The sequence below is a fragment of the Aquarana catesbeiana genome, linkage group LG13 (assembly GCF_042186555.1).
Source record: "Aquarana catesbeiana isolate 2022-GZ linkage group LG13, ASM4218655v1, whole genome shotgun sequence".
NCBI lineage: Eukaryota > Metazoa > Chordata > Amphibia > Anura > Ranidae > Aquarana > Aquarana catesbeiana.
Window position 1 is genome coordinate 148,202,402 of NC_133336.1, and position 25,826 is coordinate 148,228,227.

Genomic DNA, 25,826 nt, shown 5'->3' on the forward strand with positions numbered 1-25,826 from the left:
CACTTGAGATGATTGACACGTGTGGATGATTGGGATATGGCTGAGCTCATGGGCATGCGTTTTTAAGTGACAACGTTGTCAGTTTTTACCTTATGCAATCTCCTATTGTTTATGCTTTCCTTTCAATGATTAAAATGTTTTTCTACTAATTGTTATAATAAAGTTATATCGAGTTAAACCGCAGTTTGTTCCTTTTCCTTCACTGAAGGTAAGCGTCCTATTCCCACTCCCCTTTTATTTTGACTACTTCTCCTGTTCTGACAAGGAACACCACCCTATTAGGTGAGCCGGTAACCTGTTACCTGAATTGACCAACGATACTGGTCATCAGGACCCCGCCCATTGAATTTTTTGCTACGATTTTTTAATACATAAAAATCATGCGGTGACTAAAAAGAATGTTAGATGATTAACCACTTCCCATCTGGGCCAATTCTGGCACTTTGCTCCTACATGTAAAAATCATTATTTTGTTTCTAGAAAATTATTCAGATCCCCCAAACATTATGTATGAGACCCTAGGGAATAAAATGGCGGTCGTTGCAACTTTTTATGTCACATGGTATTTGTGCAGCGATTTTTCAAACACCTTTTTGGAGAAAAAAAACTTACATGAATTAAAAAAAACAAAACCGTAAAGTTAGCCCAATTTTTCTGCATAATGTGAAAGATGTTATACGAGTAAATCGATAACTAACATGTTACGCTTTAAAATGGCACACACTCGTGGAATGGCACCAAACTTTGGTAATTAAAAATCTCCATAGGCGATGCTTTACATGTTTTTACAGGTTACATGTTTAGAGTTACAGAGGAGATCTTGGGCTAGAATTGTTGCTTTTGCTCTTATGGTGCGTACACATGGTCGGACTTTTCGTCTACAAAAGTCCGACAGACTTTCGACGGACTTTTGGCGGACTTGCGGCGGACTTGCGGCAGACTTTCTAACGAACGGACTTGCCTACATACGATCACACAAAAGTCCGACAGATTCGTACGTGATGACGTACACCGGACTAAAATAAGGAAGTTGATAGCCAGTAGCCAATAGCTGCCCTAGCGTTGGTTTTTGTCCGTCGGACTAGCATACAGACAAGCGGATTTCTGGGTCCGGCGTAGTTACGACGTAAAGATTTGAGGCATGTTTCAAATCTAAAGTCCGTCAGATTTGCGGCTGGAAAAGTCCGCTGAAAGTCCGGGGAAGCCCACACACGATCGGATTGTCAGCCGGCTTTGGTCCGTCGGCGTTCGTCGGACTTTTGTAGACGAAAAGTCCGACCGTGTGTACGCCCCATAACGCACACGGCAATACCTCACATGTGTGATTTGAATATGTGGAAGCGACTTACATATGCATTTGCTTCTGTGCACTTTTATTTTTTTATTTTCACACTTTCTCTTTATGGAGAGAGGTGGGGTCAATAAGACCCCACCTCTCTCTAGGCTGGAAAGGCTGAGATAAAAAAAACTCTCTCTGCTTTTCTAGCTGCGTCCTTGGCTTTGTTTACTTCCTCCTTCCCCAGACGTGACGTTGTGCCTGGGCCTTCGAGGGTCATAGAGATGACTGGGGACCATCTGGTTACCAGAAATCTCTATGGTAAACGTCCGGTGGTGACCAATTTGTTCTCTGGTTTGCTGATCATATGGGCGAGCCCGGAGAAGCACCTGTAAGAACGATCAAGTGGCTGAACTGCCTCTATGATTGTTCTTAAAATGCACAGATTCGCCGGCTGAAAAAGATGATATCTGGATGATGCCTGTAACTGCAGGCATCATCCAGATATCCCCAATCAAAGTCCATGACGTCATATGAGGTACCTTGGGCGGGAAGTGGTTAAACACATACCAAAAATCACATATTACACACTTATATAACACCCAGTCACACCACACCACGTGAGATCCTACCACCACTTGCCCTTTATGTATAGAATCACCAGATGGATTTGCCTCACATTCTCATGTTTGGCAAATAAACAGTTTACCCCAAAAGGTTAAGAATTCATCAGCGGCAATCTCTGACTCATTAATGGTGAATCAAACAGCTCATATGTGGGAAGAAAGGGGAAAGCTCCTATAGTGTAGTATGTTTAACACACACTTTTTATTAAAAATCATCAATCATTACACTCACAATGTTTCGAGTTAAAAAAAGGCATATCTCCATATAATATCTACATCACATTCGAAAGTCCAATGGACACAATGGCGAGTAACCGAGTTTCACCCGACTGATCATTCTTGCCAGAACGCCACTTCCGGTTTTAACATGACAGCTGTTAATTTAAAATAAACGTTAGTTTAAAAATTAAATACCCAATATATAAAACTTAAAAATAGAGCAAGCTAGAGTCCATTATGATAAAACTAACAAACTTGCAAGGGATAAATCTAACAATTTTTAATATCGCTAATAAAGCAATTTAAATCCAATTCAATATTTAACCCTTTAGGTGTCAAAGTATTTAACAAAAAATATCCACTTGGTTTCCCTTTGTGACATCTCTCACTGTGTTTGAACCTCTCCAAGTCTTGGTCTATCCCACAGAATTGTAAATCTGTAGGGTCTCCATTGTGGGCATTCCTAAAGTTTAAGGATATGCTGTGTTGTCTATACCCTTTTCTGGTATTTGCTACATGCAGAGCTGCTGATAGGGGGAGACCACCGATCCTCCTGTAGGGGGCCCGGGCACACAGGGAAGGGCCTGGACAGCAAGAGGATTGGTGGAGCAGAGAACAAAGGATGACAGAACAATGCCCTCTGTGCCTCTCACCCAGCAACTAAAAGCTCGTTTCTCCCCCTCTCCCACCCACCAGCTTTTATCTCCTGGGTGAGAGAGACACCTGTCCGGATTTAGGAGGTGCTTGGCTGGATTGTGCCCACCCCGATTTCAGTTCTGCCCCCCAGGCCGGCCATTAGATGTTGTGCTTGGTCGACTGCCTCTGAGCTCTTTCACTGCCCAGACTCAGAACCAGGACAAGGAGACAGCAGCCTAGAGGCTGGAGCACTGAGAGAAGAGGAGGCAGAGAGGAAAGAGCCAGGAGGAGGTGCGCTGTGTTGTGCTCTCCCCTTATGTCAGAAGAGTGTTCATCTATACAGCACATGACATGATAGCTCTTACTGTAGATCACATTGCACTGTACACACACAGTTTGATTACCACTCCCTATCCACATTTCCTGCTGCTGGGAGTTGGGCAGCTCTTGGAGGAGATGAGGGGCGGTAATCAGCCGCCCATCCCCCTTCCCCAACACAGCGCACCTCTTCCTTGCTTTGTAGTGGCTTGCCCCTTTCAGTGGGGGGAGGGGGATTGGCGAGTATCTGTGCTGGTAAATGTAATTGGGATTTGGGGAGGGCAGATACCTGTTAGGAGGGTTGGGGGGCGTGTGAGTCAGGAGAGGGGATGCTTGTGCTAGGAGTGGGGTGGGGGATCTGGGTAGGGAGGAAGAATTTGTGCTGGGAAGGGTAATTTGAAGGGAGTTGTCCTAGGAGGAGGGATTTTTGGGACTTTTTTCGTAGGATGGGGATTGAACAAAGAAGATTTGTGCTGGGAGGGGAGATGGGGGGATTTTGTGCCAGGAGGAGGCAGGGAATTTGGGTTAACAGGGGGGATTGGAACTGGGAGTTGGTTGAATGTGTGCATTATTGTTTGTGGAGAATTTTGGCTTGAAGATGGAATCTGTTTTTTATGTAGGACGGAATGTTTGTGTCCACTAATGATTTTCATGTATTTTTAGTGAAAATATAGTTTTGATATTTTCGTGGGGGGGGCCCTGTAAGGTAGGCTGTAGGGGGCCCGTGATGTCTAACACCGGCCCTGGCTACATGCTCAGCTATGTATTGTTGAAGGGATTTTTTAGTGAGCCCCACATAATACAGCCCATATGGGCACCATAACAAATATACTACATGCAAAGTATAACATGTGATAAATTCTTCTATTGTAAACGTGTTACTGCCTACATTAGTACAAAACAAAGTACATCCCCTATTATTGGTTTTAACAGTTCTACAAGATATACATTTCCTACAAGGATACAATTTCTTTCTCTCAAAATTAACTTTTTGTTTACCTGGTGGGGCTATCTTCCTTACACAGTCACCAAAACTGGGTACCTTTCTATAAATTTAGGACAATTAGGAAGAATAGGTCCTAAATATTTGTCCATACATAGTATGTGCCAGTATTTTTTAAAAAAATCCTCTCTACATCTCTATACTGATAATGAAAATTGGATATGAAACCCCACTGATGTTGGTCTGACACAGACTGTGGGTTTCTATTTTCAAGACATTGAGCTCTAGTGATATTATCCACCTCACTAATTATTTCTTCTAAATATTTAGTATTATAACCTTTTTGTACAAATGTATCTTTTAATACTAGTGCCTGTGCATGGAAGTCGTCATTCCTACTACGATTTCTTTTATCAGGCATAATTTGACCTTTAGGTATATTTGTTATCCATGAAGGATAATGACCACTTCTTACTAACAAGTAGCTATTCCGGCCCATAGGTTTAAAATATACCTTAGTGTTTTTTAAATCCAGACCTTGTCTACTAATGGTCACAACCAAAATGTTAATGGAGCTTTCACTGATAGTTCAAATGACTTATTATCATTTTGGTTTAAATATGACAAAAAAGAGTGAACCAATTCCTCTGAACCCTCACATATAAATAGGAGGTCATCAGTGAATCCGCAGTAATATTTTAGTTGGGGTCTTTGTATGGTAAATACATGCCTGTCCTCTCATTCCACCATAAATAGATTGGCGCCACATCAACCTGCTGAGAAAAATACTGACTTTGATACCAAAAATTGTTTTGTGAGATACAAAAAAAATCAAGCACCTTACCTAAAAATACCTTTCCCCATTCCATCTTTCAGGACAGCACCATAGAGAGACCTTGGCTCCTCCCATCTCAGGAAACACCGCCTTTAAACTTCAGGATTTAAGTCTCACCGTCCCGCCAGCCCCTCAGTTCTGGTGTTTCCTCCGGTGGGGAGACACCGCTAAGGGGCCAGGGCTAAAGCAGCCAGGGAGGCTGAGCATTTCTTGAGGGGGGGGACCAAGGTCTCTCTCTCTCTCTCTCGTTTCTACCCTGCAGTCTGTGAGGCTAGGGAGCCCAGGTACCTTAATAGACTGCACATTGCGCTCCTCCATCTTCTCTTGGCGAAGTAGCAAAGCTGGAGGGGTCCGCTTTGTTTTGCCCAGGGGTGGCTTAGAGTGGAGGTTCTTGTGACCCCCCTGCACTATGCAGCCAGCGTGGGAGCTCTGAGCGCTGGGTCGGATGGCGGGTGACGTCAGTTCCGGCGGGAGGTCAGTGCTTCCGTCTGTCCCGCAGCTTCCGGTTCCGGCTGCGGGGTTTGAAAGCGGACCGCACACAGAGGCTAAGGAGACCACACCGATCCTCAGCCGGAAATGTCGGAAGCGGAGGCTTCACGAACTGCTCCTGGAGAAGCCTGCACCAGCCACTCAAAGGTAAGAGGAACCCTGGGGTGGTGTTCCCTTACCGTTTTCCTGTAAGCTCCACAGATGTTTTTCTCCCTTGGTGGTGGGGGGAAGGGATGTAACTGGGACCCTGGTGGTGGTTGGTCCTGGGAAGAGCACCCCTGGTGGCCCTCTGTGTAAAGTGATGGTGGATGGGCTTTCTGACTGCTCTTCTTTTTATTCTGATTTCAGAGCAAGTCCACGGAAAAAAACCAAGCCGCCCCATAATTCCAAGAAAAAATGCCCTTCATGCAGAGCCACGATGGGAGAGTCTTGGTCCAAGCCACTCTGTAGGGAGTGCATAGAGGGATTAGTGAAGGAACAGTCAGCGGAACAATGTACGGATCTAGCAGCGTCCGTCAAGGAGCTTTCTAGCACTGTGAAATCTTTTAAGACACTTTTTTCTAGTTTCCAGTTGCCACAGCCCCAGGTTAATCCTCCACCAGCACAACAGAGTATTGCTCCAAGCTTAATGGATGCTCCCTCTGGGCATGGAGAGAATCCAGGAGGCTCCAGAGAGGAAATCGAGGAGGAGCCTGATAGCGTTTCTTCAGATTCCCAAGGGGAGTCGGAGGGAGAGGAAGTGGATGGGGAGTCCACAAAAGCCTCTCGCTACAAACTTTCCCTGGAAGAGGTGGAGGAGCTCTTAGGAGCTATCTATACCACTTTAGGAATCCAGGAGGACAGGAAGAAGTTATCACTCCACGACCAAATGTATAGGGGCCTAGGGGAACATAAAAAGAAGGTGTTTCTGGTCCATGATGTCTTGGTCGATGCCATCAAAAAAGAGTGGCAAGACCCGGAAAGGAAGCCTTTCTTTTCAAGAACTCTGAAACGAAGGTTCCCCTTTGCAGAAGAGGAGGTGCTAGTATGGAATAAATCTCCTAAACTAGACGCGGCCTTTTCACAGGTCTCTAGGCATACTGACCTGGCCTTTGAGGACATGGGGGCATTCCCAGATCCCATGGACAAGAGGATAGATTCGCTCTTGAAAAAATCCTGGGATTCTTCCCTGGGTAATCTCAAACCTGCCATGGCGTCCACAGTGGTGGCACGGAACATGTAATCTTGGTTGACACAAATTAAAGCGCACATAGAAGCAGGAACATCTAAAGAAACAATCCTGTAGTCTTTCCCTATGCTCCTTAAGGGGGTGGCTTATCTTGCGGAAGCATCGGCAGAATCGGTACGTATGTCCGCAAGATTTGCAGCATTATCCAATTCAGCAAGGAGAGCCTTATGGCTTAAGACGTGGCAGGGAGATAACGCTTCTAAGGTCAAACTCTGCGGAATCCCTCTCACAGGGGACTTGTTGTTTGGACCTGGTTTGGAGGCCGTCTTGGATTAGACGGCCGACAAGAAAAAGGCCTTTCCTTTTAAAAGGAAATTTGCAGAGACTAAAAGAAAGTCTCGCTCTCGGAAGAAGCTTGACCCTCCAAAAACTGAACAGCAGAAGAAAGTTTGGGGACAAAAGGGCAAAGGGCGTGGGTGGGGCTATTTTTCGCCTTCCTGAACAACCCGAAAAGACCAAGTGACGGAACCACAGTGGGAGGAAGATTGAGGTGCTTCCTCCCACAGTGGGAGATGATCACCTCCAACCAGTTCGTATTGGGGATTATAAGAAGAGGATACCTCCACCATTCAGACTCCTTGTCACCGAGCTGCCAAAATGCGCAGAAAGATCATCAGCTCTTCTTTCCTCTCTACAGGAGTTGGAGGAACAGGAGGTGGTAGTACGAGTCCCAAAAGGAGAGACAGGCAGAGGCTTCTACTCCCACATCTTTGTGGTCCGCAAACCGTCGGGAAAGTTCAGGCTCATCCTGAACCTGAAGCCTCTGAATGTCTCGATCACCTACAAGAGGTTCCGAATGGACTCAATCTACTCGGTGAAAGCACTTCTTCCCCCGAACTGCTTCATGGCATCGGTAGACTTGAAAGATGCCTATCTGCACATTCCCATTGCAGAAGGATACCAGAAGTTCCTCAGGCTGGCGGCAAATACCGGAGAAGGGACATTTCACTTACAGTTCAGGGCCCTCCCCTTCGGGCTATCCTCTTCCCCCCCGCATCTTCACCAAGGTCATGGTGGAAGTCCTGGCTTTTCTGCGACTCAGAGGCATCTCAGTAGTCGCATACTTAGATGATCTGCTCCTGTTTGCCTCTTCCCAGGAACAGTTGTCGCAGGACCTTCTGGTAACAAGAGACATCCTGGAAAATCTAGGATGGCTCTTGAACCTGGAGAAATCCAACTTGGTCCCATCACAAAAGGTAATTTTTCTGGGCTACAGCTTGGATTCAACAGTGCAGAAAGTCTTCCTTCCCTTAGAAAAGATCCAGAAGGTGGACAGAGCAATGTTACTCCAGGGCAGCCATCAGATATCTGTAAGGAAAGCTATGTCTGCTCTGGGATTACTGACAGCCTCGCTTCCAGCAGTTCAGTGGGCAGGGCTACATTTTCGCCCTTTACAACTGTTCATCCTGAGGGTCTGAGACCACAGTCAGGGGTCTTTGGACTCCCTGATAGATGTGCCGAGTCAAATCAAGAGATCACTCTGGTGGTGGAGAAAGGGGGGGCCAGTGTCCAGGAATATCATGACTGATGCGAGCGGCACAGGTTGGGGTGCGCATCTTGATTCCCGGATGGTTCAGGGCATCTGGCCGAGAAAGGACGCAAAGAAGTCCTCAAACTGGAGGGAACTGAGAGCTATAGCCTTGGCACTCAGAGCCTTTCAGAAGGAACTCCAAGGTCAGCATGTGCGAGTCCGATCGGACAACTCCTCAGCAGTAGCCTACATAAACAGGCAGGGGGGTACCAAAAGCAGATCCCTGTGGATCCTGACAGAAACCATTCTCAAATGGGCCGAAGCAAATATCCTGTCCCTCTCGGCGGTACATTTGAAGGGGGAACAAAATCAGGTGGCAGATTTCCTCAGCAGGAAAACGCTGAGAGAAGGCAACTGGGTTTTGAACCAGGAGGTTTTCGAGGCAATCTCTCTAAAGTGGGGGATGCCATGTGTAGACCTCTTCGCTTCAAGAGAAAACAGAAAGACGCGTCTTTTCTTCTCCCTGAACAAATGGGACGGGGCACTGGGAGTGGACGCACTGGCTCAGAGCTGGCCTTTCTCCAGGTGTTATGCCTTCCCCCCTCCTGTACTGATTCCAGCAGTTCTGAGAAAGTTCCAGTTGGAGAGCACAACTCTCATTCTGATTGCTCCACATTGGCCCAGGAGGCCATGGTTTTCCATCCTAAAGAGCCTAGCGGTGGAACCTCCCTGGATTCTGCCAGTCCAGGAGAATCTTCTTTCTCAGGGGCCAATCTGTTGTCCTCAGGTGGAGCGTTGGAACCTCGCAGCTTGGCTACTGAAGAGGAATTGCTGAGGGGCAAGGGTTTCTCGGATCGTTTAGTGAAAACCCTTCTAAGTTGCAGTGTAGAAACGTTTCAATAACTGGTGCACAGAAAGTTCCTTTGATGTACGCAGCTCCGTAGCTGAATTAGAATTTCTGCAAGCAGGGGCGGACAAAGGGTTAGCCCTTAGCACCTTGAAAGGACAGGTATCCACCTTGAGCGTTTTTCTGGAAAAACAGCTAGCTACGGGTCCGTGGTTAGTCAGGTTCTTTAAAGCCTTAAGCAGGCGGAGACCAGTTAGAGTCTCCCCCTTCCCAATGTGGGATCTTTTTATAGTTTTACAGGCCCTCACGGTGGAGCCCTTTGAGCTATTAGAGACCTGTATGTTAAAATGGATCACCTTCAAAACTGTGTTTTTGGTGGCGATCATTACGGCAAGGAGAGTGAGTGAACTGGAGGCCCTCTCTATTAGGGCACCTTTTTTTCAGGTGTTTCTGGACCGTGTGATTTTTAGAACCGACCCGGCCTTTTTGCCAAAGGTGGCCTCGAGTTTTCATAGAGGCCATATTTTCAGGAACATATTTTTCATAAATTGGACGTTAGAAGATGCATCCTTCAGTACTTGAATAGTACAAAACCGTTTAGGAAGTCTGATTCCTCTTTTGTATTATTTTCAGGGGCTAGGGAAGGTTGTAAAGCCTCTAGGCTTACAATAGCCAGATGGTTAAGGTCAGCCATTACTCAGGCTTACGTAGTCAGGGGGTTAGAGCCCCCAGAAGGTATTAAGGCCCATTCCACCAGGCAAAGTGGGCTGGCGCGTCTCCAGAGCAGATCTGTAGGGCTGCAACGTGGTCCAGGTTTGACACATTCGTCAAGCACTATAGATTGGATCTTCTGTCAGCAAAAGACGAGGCTTTTGGTCGTAAAGTACTGCAGGTAGTAGTCCCACCCTAAGGTAAGGTGCTCGCTTATCCTCTCTATGGTGCTGTCCTGAAAGACGGAATGGGGAAAAACTGAGTTACTTACCGGTAACATCCTTTTCCAGGAGTCTTTCAGGACAGCACAGATACCCACCCAATTTATTGGACATTACTAAAGAACTCATCGCAGGAGAACGTCAGGTAAGATAAAATTTATTATGACGTGTTCTTGTGTCTCTCCAGCTGGCCGGAGGTACTCTTGAAGAACTGAGGGGCTGGTAGGATGGTGAGGCTTAAATTCTGAAGTTTAAGGCGGTGTTTCCTGAGATGGGAGGAGCCAAGGTCTCTCTATGGTGCTGTCCTGAAAGACTCCTGGAATAGGATGTTACCGGTAAGTAACTCCGTTTTTTGTGTATGTGGGATATCCTCCCTTTTACTCAAAGACCAATTTAAAGGGGTTGTAAACCCTCACGGTTTTTCACCTTTGTAAATTCTATGCAGTTTGCCCCTGTGCAGTGAGCTGGATGTTTGGCTCCCGCAGCCGGCCCATTCACAGAGTGCATTGCAGTTCGTGCATGCGCAGTTGGAGACCGGCTGTGAAGCTGCAAGATGGCTGTGTCAGCACCCGAGAGGCGATTAAAGAATCAGCTCAAGTAAGGACACCGCTGGATGCTTGGACAGGTAAGTACCCTAATAGTAAAAGTCAGCATCTACAGTATTTGTAATTTAGTTTTTTTGGGGGGGATGCTCCTCTTTAAGGCTAAGTTTACCTTCTATAGAAAAAAACACACCCTACACCTGCTCTCTTCCATGAGATTGCTTCCGCCCACCTCTGTAGTTACATGCTTCTCCAATGCAGTCCTTGTCAGCGGGAACTGTTCACCCTCAATGCATAGCCAGTGATATCCTCTGCTAATGGATTGTTTTGTACCTGTCCTCCTCCCTGCATTAATCACTCATTTTCAGAGTGTGCACACTGGTAACAACTAATAAAGTTGCTCACATAACAGCCCATGTGGAGCAGAGCTGTAGTGTTGAAAACAGGAGAAGTGTATCCTTGGAAGTCTGTAAAGCTCACCATATATTATATAATCTGATTGTACAATCTCCTTTAGATCTACCATCAACTTTGTAGTGCAAGGGCCTACCTGACTGGATACATGATTGGATAAACAGGTGTGTTCTCTTATATAGTTTTGGTAAATCTAAAGGAGATTGTACAGAGATTTTACAATCAGACTGTATACTGTATACCTTTTTACACCTAAAATGAACTAATCATGCTTTTGGTGCCATTAACTGTTAAAGGCACCCCAAACATTGAAGTAAACTTGCATTCTTCCTTGTGCAAAAACTGTCAACAAATGCAGCAAAACACGCAAGAATAAAAGTGCGAACAACACGCCAAAATGTCCCATGAACTACTTTGTCATGCGTAGGGCAACCCATTTAAATCAATGGGCTGTCTTATGTGCATCTTGGGAAAAAAACTTACCAAAAAACATCAATATAAAATATATTGGTGCCCTTATCAAACTATCCCCATCTGTTGGAGTGGTGCTCATATATAAAATCCTAAACCATAAAAACACCCTGATATAGTCAGTAAAGTGAATAAGTGCAAATAAATAAACAATCAATAAAGTGAATAAATGCAAAAAAATGCATCAAAAAAACATATACCCTGATATCACAATCAGTAAAGTGAATAGGTGCAAATAAATATATCAGTCAATAAAGTGAATAAATGCAAATAGATGCATCAAAAAACATAACACAGGGAACACACATCCCTAGATATATGTAGATGGAAAAAAAAAGCAATAAATAGTGTATGTTTGTGTTAATCCAGCTGAGGTCTGAATGTCCAATCACTTGTCTTTGATGAACTTGCTTGTATTTCAATTCTCACAGATCACAGTTGCATGATGAATTACATTTGAAAGGTGATGATTCACATAAAGATAAAAGAAAAAACATCATTGCCCGGTGTTTTTAAATGCTACAAGACTGGGCAAACAATGTAATCAACTCACACATTTGCAGTAGCTGAATCGCTTTTGTTATAATGGTCAGACAGCTTCACTGCTCATACAGCTATCGCTGTATGAGAAGGAGTCAGTGACGTCTTCGCATAGTGTTCGGCAAACACAGCGATAGCTGTATGAGCAGTGAAGCTGTCTGACCATTATAACAAAAGCGATTCAGCTACTGCAAATGTGTGAGTGGATTACATTGTTTGCCCAGTCTTGTAGCATTTAAAAACACTGCGCAAAGATGGTTTTTCTTTTATCTTTATGTGAATCATCACCTTTCAAATGTAATTCATCATGCAATTGTGATCTGTGAGAATTGAAATACAAGCAAGTTCATCAAAGGCAAGTGATTGGACAATCAGACCTCAGCTGGATTAACACAAACAGACAATATTTATTGCTTTTTTTTTTTACCATCTACATATATCTAGGGATGTGTGTTCCCTTATATGTTTTTTGATGCATCTATTTGCATTCATTCACTTTATTGATTGATATATGTATTTGCACCTATTCACTTTACTGATTGTGATATCAGGATATATGTTTTTTTGATGCATTTTTTTGCATTCACTTTGATTATTTATTTGCACTTATTCACTTTACTGACTATATCAGGGTGTTTTTTATGGTTTAGGATTTTATATACCACTCCAACAGATGGGGATAGTTTGATAAGCACACCAACATGTTTTATATTGATTTATAGCAACAGGTGTCACAGCACTAATTGGTTGGTTGCAGCTTACACATTTCTTTTTGGTGTTTTGCTATCTTATAGAGAATCCACATCAGCGCTTTAGTTTTCTTTTTTCACATTTACCAAAAAACATGCGCTCCCAGTACGCTAGGTATAAATGTGGCCTCAGTGAAATTGATGTGTTCTCCCTCCCTAAGTTGAAGCTAGATTACAAGAACAATTCTGTTATGCAGTAAGGTAGTGCATGATGAGATATGAAGTTTCATATGGAATATCGGTCTCCTTGTTCCCCTGAAGCACTAACTAATTCCTTCTGTTGACCTACACATCTTTTACAAAACAATAGTGATATGGGAATTATAGGAAGAAACAAGCGCTGTGGGTGACCAAGGAGATTAACACTCTTGGAAGTGTTGGTTTCCCAGTGTCCTTCAGCAAAAGATTTTTGGCAGCAGGAAAGGTAAATATTCAGGCTGGGTTTCCCCGCGTCCAATTCGCGTAACAGGAGATTGTGACCAGCTCTCTATGGAGCCGGTTCACATATCTCTGTGGCAGCTCCGGAGCGGCTTGCACAGGAGCCCTATGGGTCTTCTGATCTACAGGGATGCACCAGACCTCTGCTGCAAGCCTCTTCTTTCTGCAGTGTGAACCCAGCCTAAGTCTTCTTTTTTGCAGGTATGCATGTTTTATTTTTATTATGAGGAGTTTGCTTTAAAAACAAAACTTTAGAGGCATCAAAACTATATTCAACATATCATACATGTGTTTGTTTTTTAAATAATTCCTAAGTTTAAAGACATACACTTTTCTGAGTTTTTTTGGTGACTTGTACCACAGTAGTCATCCATCAGTATGCAACCTGAGATTTCAGTACACAATTTTTTGTTAGATGAAATGAAATTAGATGAAATAACTACTGCAATGCCTGCTAGTATGTATTTGCACAATATTTACATGATTTATTTATTTTTTTATAATTTAGGAATGGTGTTCTATTCTATATCTGATGTAACAGACAAGCTAGTTGCTCTTGCTGAATGTTCAGTACCAACATTACAGGAGGACCTCTGGATCAGAAGCACATGCTTAGAAAAAGTTGATCTGTGGAAAACTGTAGTTGAAGAGTTGATTCCAGCAGCTATGGCAGCCTTCGATTTGGCTTGTACCCAAGCCCATCTTTGGAAAACATGCAAGCAGCTACTAGAGACATCAGAGAGGAATCTGCTTACCAGTTTTGAAACACAGGGTATGTACATAATGAATGAATTCAATTCAATACTGTGTATGATACAAAAAAAATGCTTACAACTCCTAAACATTTATGTATTTTATGAAAGCAGAGACCCTGTAGAATAAAATTGTCAGTTTCAATATGTTATGCTATTCAAGTGTTTATAAAATCTAAATGGTCTCTCAATAAAATAAAATGCATTTTAGTGCAGATAAAGACAATATAATATAAATTTTTGGTAAAATATAAAGTGTATATACAAAATTTATCAGGAATTTCTATACAATGACTTGTCCATCTGGAGTGTGGAGGAGGATTGACCATATCACCAGTTTGTAACATGAAGGAAAAAACATTGAGAATTAAAGAGATTATCAGTTAAGCTCATTTACTTTTCAGGTGCGAATAAGGGTAAAGGAGATTGTACAGAGATTTTACAGACTGTATACTATATGGCCACCTTTTTACACCTAAAATGAACTAGTCATGCTGCAATTTTGTACACCTATATTTCTTTGCACGTTGGGTATTAAACATTAAAGATTTATTATATACACACAGGGTTTATGCACTTTATTATCTGATATATACAGTATAGTATTAAGTTTTTATGTGATTTAGATTTATGATTACTTTGGCCGAGAGACTTAACAATACAATATATTGCTTTATGTTGGTAAAAATATGTAACAAAAGTTTTAACCAAACTAAAGTTACTGACTTTTTTTGTATTATTATTTTATTATTGTTGTGTTAACAACTATAGCTGTGTGCTGGTAAACTCTCAACCACAACCCCCTAACTATTGAGCACTGCCAGAAATGGCTAAATCTGAACATCCTTGAAAGCGGGGGGGGGGGGGGGGGATGGTTGTGCTAAAGGATAACCCATCAAACACTGAAAATCATCTGAATAACAATTGACATTAGTTTCTTGTTCAAATGTGTTTTGAAAGCAACATTCAATAGGGTATTGAAGAAAGAGGTTAAAAATAGATTGGCAAAGCAGAAAAAATTAGGCTTGGGCTTTGGAGGCCATCCCTGCTTTTAAGTTGGAACAGTGTAAAATTCTCCTACAAGATGAATGTTTAGTCAACTGTAAAATAGTTTTTGTTTCAATAGTTTTTATTATAAATTTAAAGCATCATACAGAAGTTTATGCTTAAACAGTTGTCAGAAAGTTATCCATACGAGGATGCATTTTCCAAAACAATCAGTGACCCTGACCAGTTAAACATAGAAAAACAATATAAAAAAAAAAAAAAAAATTTAGGCCCAGAAAGCTAGCTCTATTCATTAGCATGCCCATTCGTCTAAGGCTATGAGCCCATATGTCTCAGCAGCTAGGCACCAAGAAACATCAACAGGTAATATTAAGTATCAATTAACATTACAGTAAGCTGGTGAGCACCCATAGCTCCAGAATATGGGGGATATAAAAGCAATGTTAACTAGGACCGGTACCTCAAATTATGTGGTCTTGATCTCAGAAAAAAATGAACAGTTGGGGAGATTTTACGGTCCCCCCAGCCGCATCCTACCAAAAATTATTATTATGGTATAACAGAACCAATAACAGGAAAAGTGTTAAAGTAGAGCAGGGGTGGATCCGATGGGGGGGATTGCTCCCCTCGAGTAAATACTGAGCAGGCCGGGTGGCTGGCGGGTGAACAGGCGGGCAGTCAGGTCATTAAGTGGCCGGCAAGTAAGTGGAGCAGGCCAGTGAGCGGGCCAGCGGGTGAGCAGAGCGGGCGGGCAGTCATGCCAATAAGCAGGCCGGTGAATGGGAAGGCAGTACAGTGAGAGGGCGAGCAAGCAGAGAGATGACATCTCTCACCGCTCGCCCTGCATCACCGCAGTTCCACCCTCTCTGTGCAGCTGCGGGCAGCAGAGCGATGTCATATCTCACTGCCCACCCTCACATGTGCTTGGAAGCTGGGAAGAGAAGCTTGTTTCTCTGCTGTCACTGTTGTTGCAGGATAGTGACAAGCTGCATCTGGTGGCAAGTAACGTAGCAACAGTCCACATCTGGTGGCATGTAACAAGCTGTATCTGGTGACAGGCAATATGGCAAGTGAAAGTCTGCATCCCGTAGCAAGTAGCATGAAAAGTGACAAGCTGCATCTGGTGACAGGCAACGGTAGCAAGTGACAATCTGCATCTGATGGCCAGTGACAATCCACATCTGGTGGCAGGTGACTTGACAAGTGACACGCTGAAGGCAGGTGACGTGGCAAGTGACAAGCTGCATCTGGTGGCAGGCAATGTGGCAAGTGACAATCCACATCTGATGGCTAGTAACGTGGCAAGTGACAATCTGCATCTGGTGGCAGACAATGTGGCAATTAACGTGGCAAGCTGCATCTGGTGGCAAGCGACGTGGCAAGCTGCATCTGGTGGCAAGCGACGTGGCAAGCTGCATCTGGTGGCAAGCGACGTGACAAGCTGCATCTGGTGGCTGGTGACGTGGCAAGTGACAAGCTGCATCCGGTGGCATGCAATAGTGGCAAGTGACACTCTACATCCGGTGGCATGTAAAAAGTTGCATCTGGTGGCAGGCAATGTGGCAAGTGAAAATCCACATCTGGTGGCTAGTAACGTGGCAAGTGACAAGCTGCATCTGGTGGCAGGCAATGTGATAAGCTGCATCTGCTGGCAGGTGATGTGGCAAGTGACAAGCTACATGTGGTGGCAGGCAATGGTGACAAGTGACAATCTGCATCTGGTGGCAGGCAACAGCAGCAAGTGAGACACTCGGGGGGCATTGAATCTGCATTATGGTGAGTTGAACTATTTAATTTTATATTGCAATGTAATAGAAATAATGGTCTTCAATCGTCCTGACACCATATCAACCATGGTGCTGTGATGATCGAAGCGGCAACACTAGCAATTGCCCCGAAAAATTGTCAGCAAAAAAAAAAAAAACATATTTTCTGGCAGTGCCCCTCCCGAGACTAGACTATGGACCCTTTTTCAAACCTAGCTTAGTTATCTCTACGATTACTGCTCAATTTTTTCATTGATCATAATCCAGGAAATTTTATGTTTCACCAATGTAACATTGATCACAGGTGATATCCATGTACGGTCTATGGATATTTTGGCTGCTAAAAGAATGAAAAATATGAGAGTTCGTAGATGTCTGGGGATCTCCTCCGCCAGGTCAGTAATCGGCACCATTTTGGCACCCCTTCACTGAGTAGATCAAGTTGAACATCCTGATCCAGAAGCATCAGACCTTCAGGCAGGACCACCAGATATGATACATCTCACCTTCCTGTCCGCATCCCCAAATAAACAGGGGTGAGGTACCAGCATATAATTTCGTCAGCCTTGTCAGGACAAGGTACCAGTGTGATAGAGCTTTGTAATTTGCCTCCACCAAGGAAGTGTTAAGGATGGTTGACAATTTTGTCCACACCTCCTCAACTGTCTCCCCTAGGTCCGATTCCCATGCCGTTTGGCAGGAAGGTATGTTACCCTGATTGCTGTACAGGGCATATAACTCCGTTATCCTTCCCCATGGTTCGGGCCCACATATGCACCTCTCAAAAGGGGTTCTAGTAGTTTTATCAACCTTATCCCTTATTAGGCCCCTGTTACACAGGCGGACCATTCAGGTCTGCCTGTCAGTGTTTTAGGCGCACCTGAACGGATGCTCCATACAGTTCTATGGATCGACGGATGTCAGCGGTGACATGTTCACTGACATCCGATGCATTCCGATCTGCTGAATCCAGACGGATGGAAACCCTATTTTCCATCCGTCTGGCAGAACGGATAAGATAAAAACGGACATCTCCATAGAGGAGAAGGGAGCTCTGACAGGTCCATCCCTGCACAGTGAGCAGAGACTGACCTGTCATCCGCTGGCTCAGCGGAGATCAACAAAGCAATCCCTGCTGAGCAAGCAGAGTCCGTACACGGACAGCCCCATGTGAAAGGGGCCTTAGGGTTTGCATGAAGTGGATAATTTGGCATAGACAACAAGTCTCTGCAGGGGGCATTTGTAATGTTTCCCTAAAATAGCTAAGTTGTCTTATCCCCTTATGGTCTATAAAGTGTGCTATTCTGTGAAGACCCTTGTTGACCCACCATGTGAATTGGTTAATCTGTTGGCCTGGGAGGAAATGAGGATTATTGAAAAGGGGGGCCACCGTTGAGTGGGGGTGTCACGTACCTTACAGCAGCGCTCGAAATGATGAGGGTGGCCTCTTGCACGGTTTCCGGTCCAAGCACCCCTGGTGGTGGGTACTGGGAGTGTGAGGGCAACAAAAGGGTGCAGGTGCCTCCAGGCAGGAGGCTGGAACTTGGAGATACAGGAACCTCTGCTGAGGAGATGTGGAAACTGATCACCAGACTTGTTCAGCGGTAGCCAGATCAGGATCAACTGCAGAATCAGGAAAAGGCAGGAGTCGGCAACAGGCTGGCAGCGGGGTACAAAATCAGAAGGCAGAGCCGTAATCATAAGTCCAAGCCAAGGTCAGTATTGTAGGTAGAGGCAAGTTCAGCAGGCAGGGGAAATCCAAGAGAATGGTCAGAAGATAGCAGGGTTTTCAGGAACAAGGTCAATCAGGCAGAGTAACAACAGGAACACAGGGACTAGCTGAAGACGACCCAGCACTGATGCTAGACAGACTCTCTTTATATAAGGTGCCATGTGCCAGGATTCGTGGCAGCGTACGTGTGTGTGCGTTGGCGCATTAGCGCACTGGCGCTCGTGGGTGCGCGCGTTCGCATGGAGGTGCCATTGTGCATGCCCATTCTGGATCTCTTTTATCTCTGGCTAAGGTTCTGTGCATGCACATTGGCATTAGCGGAACGAGGGTTGGCAGCTGCTGCACGGAGACGGGTCATCGCTGTGCGAGTTCTCTGACATTGCCCCCTCCTTAGGGGCAGCCTCCGGATGCCCATTTGAGCCATCTTCTCTGGATGGGAACGATGAAAGGCCTGTATTGGTCTCAGGTTCCCAGGAATTTTCCTCCAGGCCAAAACCTCTCCACTTGATCAGGTATTGGTTTTGCCCTTGTCATTTCCTACAATCCAAGATGGCTTCAATCTCGAACTCTAATTCTCCATCCACCATTATAGCTTCTGGTGGTTCCACTTCACGATCCGGAAAGGGATTCGCTACGTCAGGCTTCAGTAGTGAAGCATGAAACTCAGGGTGGGTCCCTGTGAGTCGGGAAGTTTGAGTTCAAATGCTACCGGATTAATCTTCCTCTTAACTGGGAAGGGTCCCAAGTATGTGGGTCCCAGTTTCCTGGAAGGGCATGCCACTTTCAGGTTTGCCGTTGAAAGCCACACACGATCACCAGTCTTCAGGTGCAGTTCCCCCCCTTCTTTTTTTTAATCAAAGACTCTTTTACAATTTTCCTGTGCCTTAGAGATGGTTTCTCTCAACACCTGATTGTTGGTAACAAGGAAGTTTAGTCTATCCTGGACAGCTGGCAAAGGAGAGTCCAGCACTAGTGTTGGCAAAATAGAGGGGTGGAAACCATAATTGGAGAAGAAGGGTGACTGGTCTGTGGTAGAGTGGGTGGAATTATTGAATGCAAATCCTGCTAGGGGCAGTAGTGAGGGCCAATCTTCCTGGGTGAAGGAGGAAAAACAATGTAGATACTGCTCCAACGTTTGGTTAGTACATTCAGTCTGCCCTTTGGTCTAGGGGTGGTAGGCTGAGGAGTAACTGAGTTTGATACCCAGGGCTTCACACAGTGCATTCCAAAATGTTGATGTGAACTGTACCCCACGATCAGAAACAATGTCACCAGGAATTCCGTGAAGTCTAACAATTTCTTTGATCAACACCCTGGCCGTGTCTGTTGCTGATGGAGTCCCCTTCATGGGGACAAAATGTGCCATCTTAGAAAGACTATCAACCACCACAAAGATGAATGAAAATCCTTCAGATGGAGGAAGCTCAACAATGAAATCCATTGCGATCTTATCCCATGGTCTTTCGGGGATGGGCAGCGCTATTAGTAACCCCCAAGCCTTGTTTTTACTGTTCTTATTCTTGAGGCAGGTTAAACAAGAACTAACATAATTCCTGCAATCCTTTGCTAGATTGGGCCACCAGAAATGTCGTTGAACTAAGTCTATAGTCTTGTGTCCCCCGAAATGTCCCGCCAAAGGATAGTCATGGCAGACCTGTAGGATGGTGGTGCGCAGGTCCTGTGGTACAAATATTTTATTTCCCTGCCAGTAAAATCCATCTCTTTCTTGTAAGTTCCTGCCTGGAGGTAAGGGAGTTCTCAGGGATGCCTGAGGGATCTGTGATACAAAATCGGATTGGGTTAACAGAAAAGTTCCGGCTTGCACAATAATATCTGGAGGGGATGAAACTTCGGTCTCTGTGAACATGCGGGATAACGCATCGGGTTTGACATTTTTGGACCCTGGCCGGTAAGTGATGTGAAAGTTAAAACGTGAAAAAAAGAGCCCATCTCACTTGTCTGGGTCTGAGGCGTTTTGCAGTTCTGAAATATTCTAAATTTTTATGATCGGTGAAGATCAATATTGGGTGTGCTGCTCCCTCCAAGAGGTACCGCCACTCCTCCAAGGCTGATTTTATCGCCAACAGTTCTCGGTCCCCCACATTATAATTCCTCTCCAATAACTCTAGTTTTTTGGAGAAGAAAGCCACGGGATACATTAAAGACTTAGGTCCTTGACGCTGGGACAGGATGGCCCCTACAGCACTCTCAGAAGCATCCACCTCCATGATGTACGGCAAAGCAGGATCAGGATGTTTTAATACTGGAGCGGAAGTAAATAATCCTTTTAGCCTGTCAAAAGCAACTTGAGCTGCCTCAGTCCATTGGAAACGGTTTTGTTTCTTTGTGAGTTGTGTAATAGGTGCTATGATACCAGAAACATTTTTGATAAATTTTCTGTAGAAATTTGAAAACCCGATAAAACGTACCCCTTTCTTGTTGGTTGGAGGTGGCCAGGACATTATAGCCGAGACCTTCTGAGGGTCCATTGCCACACCCCCAGTTGATATTACCAAGCCGAGAAAGTGAATGGTCTGATGTTCAAATTCACATTTCTCGGCTTTAGCGTACAATCTGTTCTGTCTGTGGAGAACTTGCTTCACATGGCTACGGTGTAATTCTAGAGAAATTAAAAATATCAGAATGTCATCCAGATAAACAATTATAAATAAGTCTAGGAAGTCCTTAAAGATGTTATTAACAAAATGTTGAAAAGTGGCCGATGCGTTACAAAGTCTGAATGGCATAACAAGGTATTCAAAGTGACCAAAACGTGTCCGAAAAGCCATCTTCCATTCATCCCCCTCATGGATTCTGATTAGGTTGTAGGCACCTCGTAAGTCTATTTTTGTAAATATTTTTGCAGAACGGAATCTCTGAAAAAGCTCTGGGATCAGAGGAAGAGGATAGCGATTTTTGACTGTTAATTCTATTCAATTCCCTGTAGTCTACATATGGGCAGAGGGAATGATCTTTTTTCTCGACGAAAAATATTCCTGCGCCAGCTGGAGAAGAGGAGTGTAGGATGAACTCTTTCCTGAGATTCTCATTTATGTATTCTTTAAGGACCAGGAGCTCAGGCTCTGAAAGAGGGAAGATCCTTCCAAAAGGTATTTCTCCCCCAGGCAGCAGTTCGATTGGGTAATAAACCTGCTGAGTGGGAAGGGTATCTGCCTTCTGTTTGTCAAACACGTCCAGGAAGTCATGGTATACAGATGGGACCAGTTTCCGGGTTTCAGATATGGATTTCAAGCAGCCGATGACTGGAACTACATGGTGGGAAGACTTGAGACAGTAGGAGGACTGGAAGATTACCTGGCCGGTAACCCAGTTAATTTGGGGGTTATGGGCTTGCAGCCATGGTATTTCCATAATGATCGGGAATAATGGGGAGGAGATTGACATCCAGGCATTACAGTTCTTGGTGATCTGGCAAAATGTCCGCGGACAATGGGCAATAGGTCCTGATTTGATGCTTAACCCATCAGCTAGCTGTATGGAGAGTCGCTGTTGTTTGGTTTGCAGAGGAATATTGTGCTGCTGGACGAAGGCATGGTCGATGAAGCGGCTGCAGGCGCCTGAGTCAATTATAGCCTGGACCCGGAGTGCCCCTTCTGGAAGCTGTAGTGAGACAGGAACAGCAATGTGAGCAGATCTGGTTAAAGTTAATACACAAGGATCGTGAGGAGGGGCGTCAGACTTACGGATCTTGTTGGGGCACATGGTTGCGCAGTGGCCGGGTCCCCCACAATACAGACAGAGGTTATTCTGACGACGACGCTGTTTTTCCTCTGGTGACAATGGTGAGCGAAGCAAGCCTATGGGCATTGCCTCCGGGGCTTCAGTAGTGGCGGTAGGTAGTGGGGAAGCAGGAACAGATGGACTGCTAGGTACTTTGGGCAGCATCCACATTGGACAAAATTGGCTGGTTCTCTCAGATCTTTGTTCCCTTAACCGCTTCAGCCCCGGAAGATTTTACCCCCTTTCTGACCAGAGCATTTTTTGCGATTCGGCACTGCGTCGCTTTAACTGACAATTGCGCGGTCATGCGACGTGTCTCCCAAACAAAATTGACGTCCTTTTTTCCCCACAAATAGAGCTTTCTTTTGGTGGTATTTGATCGCCTCTGCGATTTTTATTTTTTGCGCTATAAACAAAATAAGGGCGACAATTTTGAAAAAAAACGCATTTTTTACATTTTGCTATAATAAATATCCCCCAAAAATATATAAAAAAACTTTTTTTTTCCTCAGTTTAGGCCGATCTTATTCTTCTACAAATTTTTGGTAAAAAAAAAATCACAATAAGCGTTTATTGATTGGTTTGCGCAAAAGTTATAGCGTTTACTAAATAGGGGATAGTTTTATGGCATTTTTATTAATAATTTTTTTTTTACTAGTAATGGCGGCGATCAGCGATTTTATGGCGGACATGTCGGACATTTTTGACACATTTTTGGGACCATTGTCATTTATACAGCGATCAGTGCGATTAAAAATGCACTAATTACTGTGTAAATGACACTGGCAGTGAAGGGGTTAACCACTAGGGGGCGGGGAGGGGTTAAGTATGTCCTAGGGGAGTGATTACTAACTTTAGGGGGATGGGCTAGCAGTGTCATTACTCTGATTACTGCTCCCGATGACAGGGAGTTGTGATCAGTGACACTTGTCACTAGGCAGAACGGGGAGATGCTGTTTACATCAGCATCTCCCCGTTCGTCCTCTCCGCAAGGCGATCGCGGGTATCCCCGCGGCGATCGAGTCCGCAGGACCCGCGACCTGACTGACGGAGCTCCCGGCCGGCGCGCGCACACGCAATGGCACGGCAGGGAATTCAAATGGATGTACCTATAAGTCCATTTGCCCAGCTGTGCCATTCTGACGACATCATTCCATTGTGAATCAGAACTCCACTGCTTAAAGTCAGTTACCGGCTGTCAATTGCTATCAATTGTTACACCAATAAATGGTGCTGTTTAAATGGATGATAGTCAGCACACATTTTTTTTTTAGATTTTATTATGTATGTTTTTTGGAATTTAATTGGCATATGGTATAATTTAAACGTAAAATAGGGGGCCAAATTGGGACGCATTTTGTTTATTTCCTATGTCCATGTATGGAGATTGAATTACATGCATAGGTGTCCAGAGCTTCGTTATATAGAGCTGTATATAAGCTGAAGTGCTGGCAGACTCAGATCCCCAGACAACGCTTGTTTTGGATAAACCCGTTGAGCCTCACACATTGATGTTCCACAAGTAGGGCTGACTGCTTTGACCTGCTGGCTGTTTGTAACGCGTGCTGTTTTCTCCCTTGGAGATTGTAAGTGTCATTTCATCGTTTTATTAACCTCCCTGGCGGTATGATTATTTCGGATTTTAGGTGCTGAAAGCGGTACCATTATTTTGCATGGAAATTTGGCGTTTTATATTGTAGGTCTGTAAATCTTAACAATAACACACTTAAATCTGTCCAAACCAGAGTCTAGTAGATATCCCGGGTATGATAAAGTTTGAAACACAAAAACATAAATTATAATATAATAAATAAAAATAAATAATTAAAAAAAATTAAAAAAAATAGTAATAAAATACATTTCCCCACAATTCACTATCGCTCAATTCTGCAAGTGTTCTAATTTATTATCGCTGTTTTCTAGCTGGTCTAAAGCCACTTTTGACGTAAAGGGGCACTTTTTGGTTGCTATGGACAATCTCCAGTTTCCAGGCAGAAAGAACAGTGTATATCATGTAAAACTGCATGCAGGGCATGGGCCAGAGCACTGGGGACAAAAGGGATGTGAAATCATTTCATACAGTACTGTAATCTGTAAGATTACAGTACTGTATGTGTTATGATTTTGACAGTTTTTTGAATTTGCCGCCAGGCTCCGCCCCCGTGCGTCGCGCCGGAGAGGCTTCGGAGGAGGACGGAGCCCTCGGACACTGCGGGGGACATCGCAGGATCCCGGGGACAAGGTAAGTAACGCCGCCCCAGGATCCTGCAATGCGATCCCGAGTGTGGCTCGGGGTTACCGCTAATGGTACTGAATTTTAACCCCGAGCCACACTCGGGAAAACCGCCAGGGAGGCTACAATCAATTGGTGAAATTCTACACTATATGGATCTCCCTCTGTGCTTGAATCCCCTCCATGGAATTTATTTCGGCTTAGGAGTTCGGGGAGCTTTTGTATTCCAGATCGTGGTGTATGTGGCTGACATGCAGCAAGACATTTAGTGATCTCCTTGTGGGATCAGAGCAGCTGGTAAGGAGCTCATTTAACCGTTTGTGGTAATTCCTTTGGGGAGCACGATGGTGAACATGGTGGTGCACATTATCATCATTTTTTTACTGCAAGAGAGAAGAAATGCTGATGTTTTGGAACTGAGCATTTTTTGCATTATAGCTTTTTTGCACATGATATACCATATGGACTTGATTTATATAGATTTGTTAATTTGATGAGTTTATTATACAGTATGGTTAGGGCACTTAACTGTGTTTCTTAAGAGATGTATTGATTTGTATAAGAACAGTGCACTTTGGAATATTTTTATATAGACTATACACAAACTGCAATGCCCATTTTTTTCATACATCATGGAACACAGAGCTAGGCTAATATTCATTACCTGCTGGGTTATACTTCATCACCAGGTGAATGGACACTGGTAGACCAAAGGTCTTTAGACAGGAAGTGATCCCCTATATAACCCCTCCCATACAGGAAGTTACTTCAGTTTTTTACCAGTGTTTGCAAGGTGGATGGAACGGTTGTTTGAGCTCTTTGAGCTCCAGGTCTCCAGTCCCTCAAACGGTTCTTAAATGAATCAAGGGATTGACCGATCAGATCCATTTGACACAGGCTTTATATGCTTGCTTAAATTGTACCCGAGCCTCGCAAAGAAGACTCAAGATCCTGCAAGGTTTTGCATGTAATGCAGCCTCTGGGCGCTGGACCCTGCAAAGTGGAATCCTGGACGCTACAGCGCTAAGGCATTCCTGCAGGGTGCTGTACAGGTCCAAGGGAGTGTACCATAAACATGAAAAGGGTACCCATTCCTTGAAGGTCCTCAAGTGACAGGAACCCACTGTGATGGGTGAAGTTTGGGCTCTTAGTTTCTAAGCTGCCTTGCGCCTGGACGGGTAAGTGAAACCCCCTTATTACTTATTGTGGGATGTCCCAGTGATTATAACTATCAGTCAAGCTAGCTAGAGGCTGGACACCTGTGTGCGGTGACCATACAGGGAAGTTTTGGGCTAGCTGTGGGTGTTTGCAGAGTGTACCTTTTTTTTTGCTTGTGTCTGACTGTTTTTTTACCTTTATGATCGCGCATGACGGTGCGCCATTTAGCATTGGTTTGCTGTGGCGCGTGTGCGTTTGCAAGAGCACCGCTGGGCTCAGCAGTTTATTTGTTTGGCAGCCATGGCACACAGGTGCCGTAGCCTTTATCTGGGTGCACAAGATTTGCATCATATGCGAATATAGCCATGCTTCTTCCGCCGAGACAGCGCACGTGCGTACGCATGCACGCACAGAACTTTCAGACTCACAGCCAGCCTTTTTAAGCTGTGTATGAAAAGCATG

The 25,826-nt window shown here is 44.5% G+C and overlaps 1 protein-coding gene across 1 annotated transcript in view; it reads left to right on the top strand.

Annotated features, from left to right (window-relative positions):
* Positions 1 to 25,826, top strand: part of ZFYVE26 (zinc finger FYVE-type containing 26) — a gene marked incomplete in the record, with an annotated part of 1,901,467 nt that overhangs the window by 641,362 nt on the left and 1,234,279 nt on the right. The window contains 1 exon segment of the mRNA XM_073610828.1: positions 13,483 to 13,746. Within this exon segment, the coding sequence (XP_073466929.1) occupies positions 13,483 to 13,746 (264 nt within the window).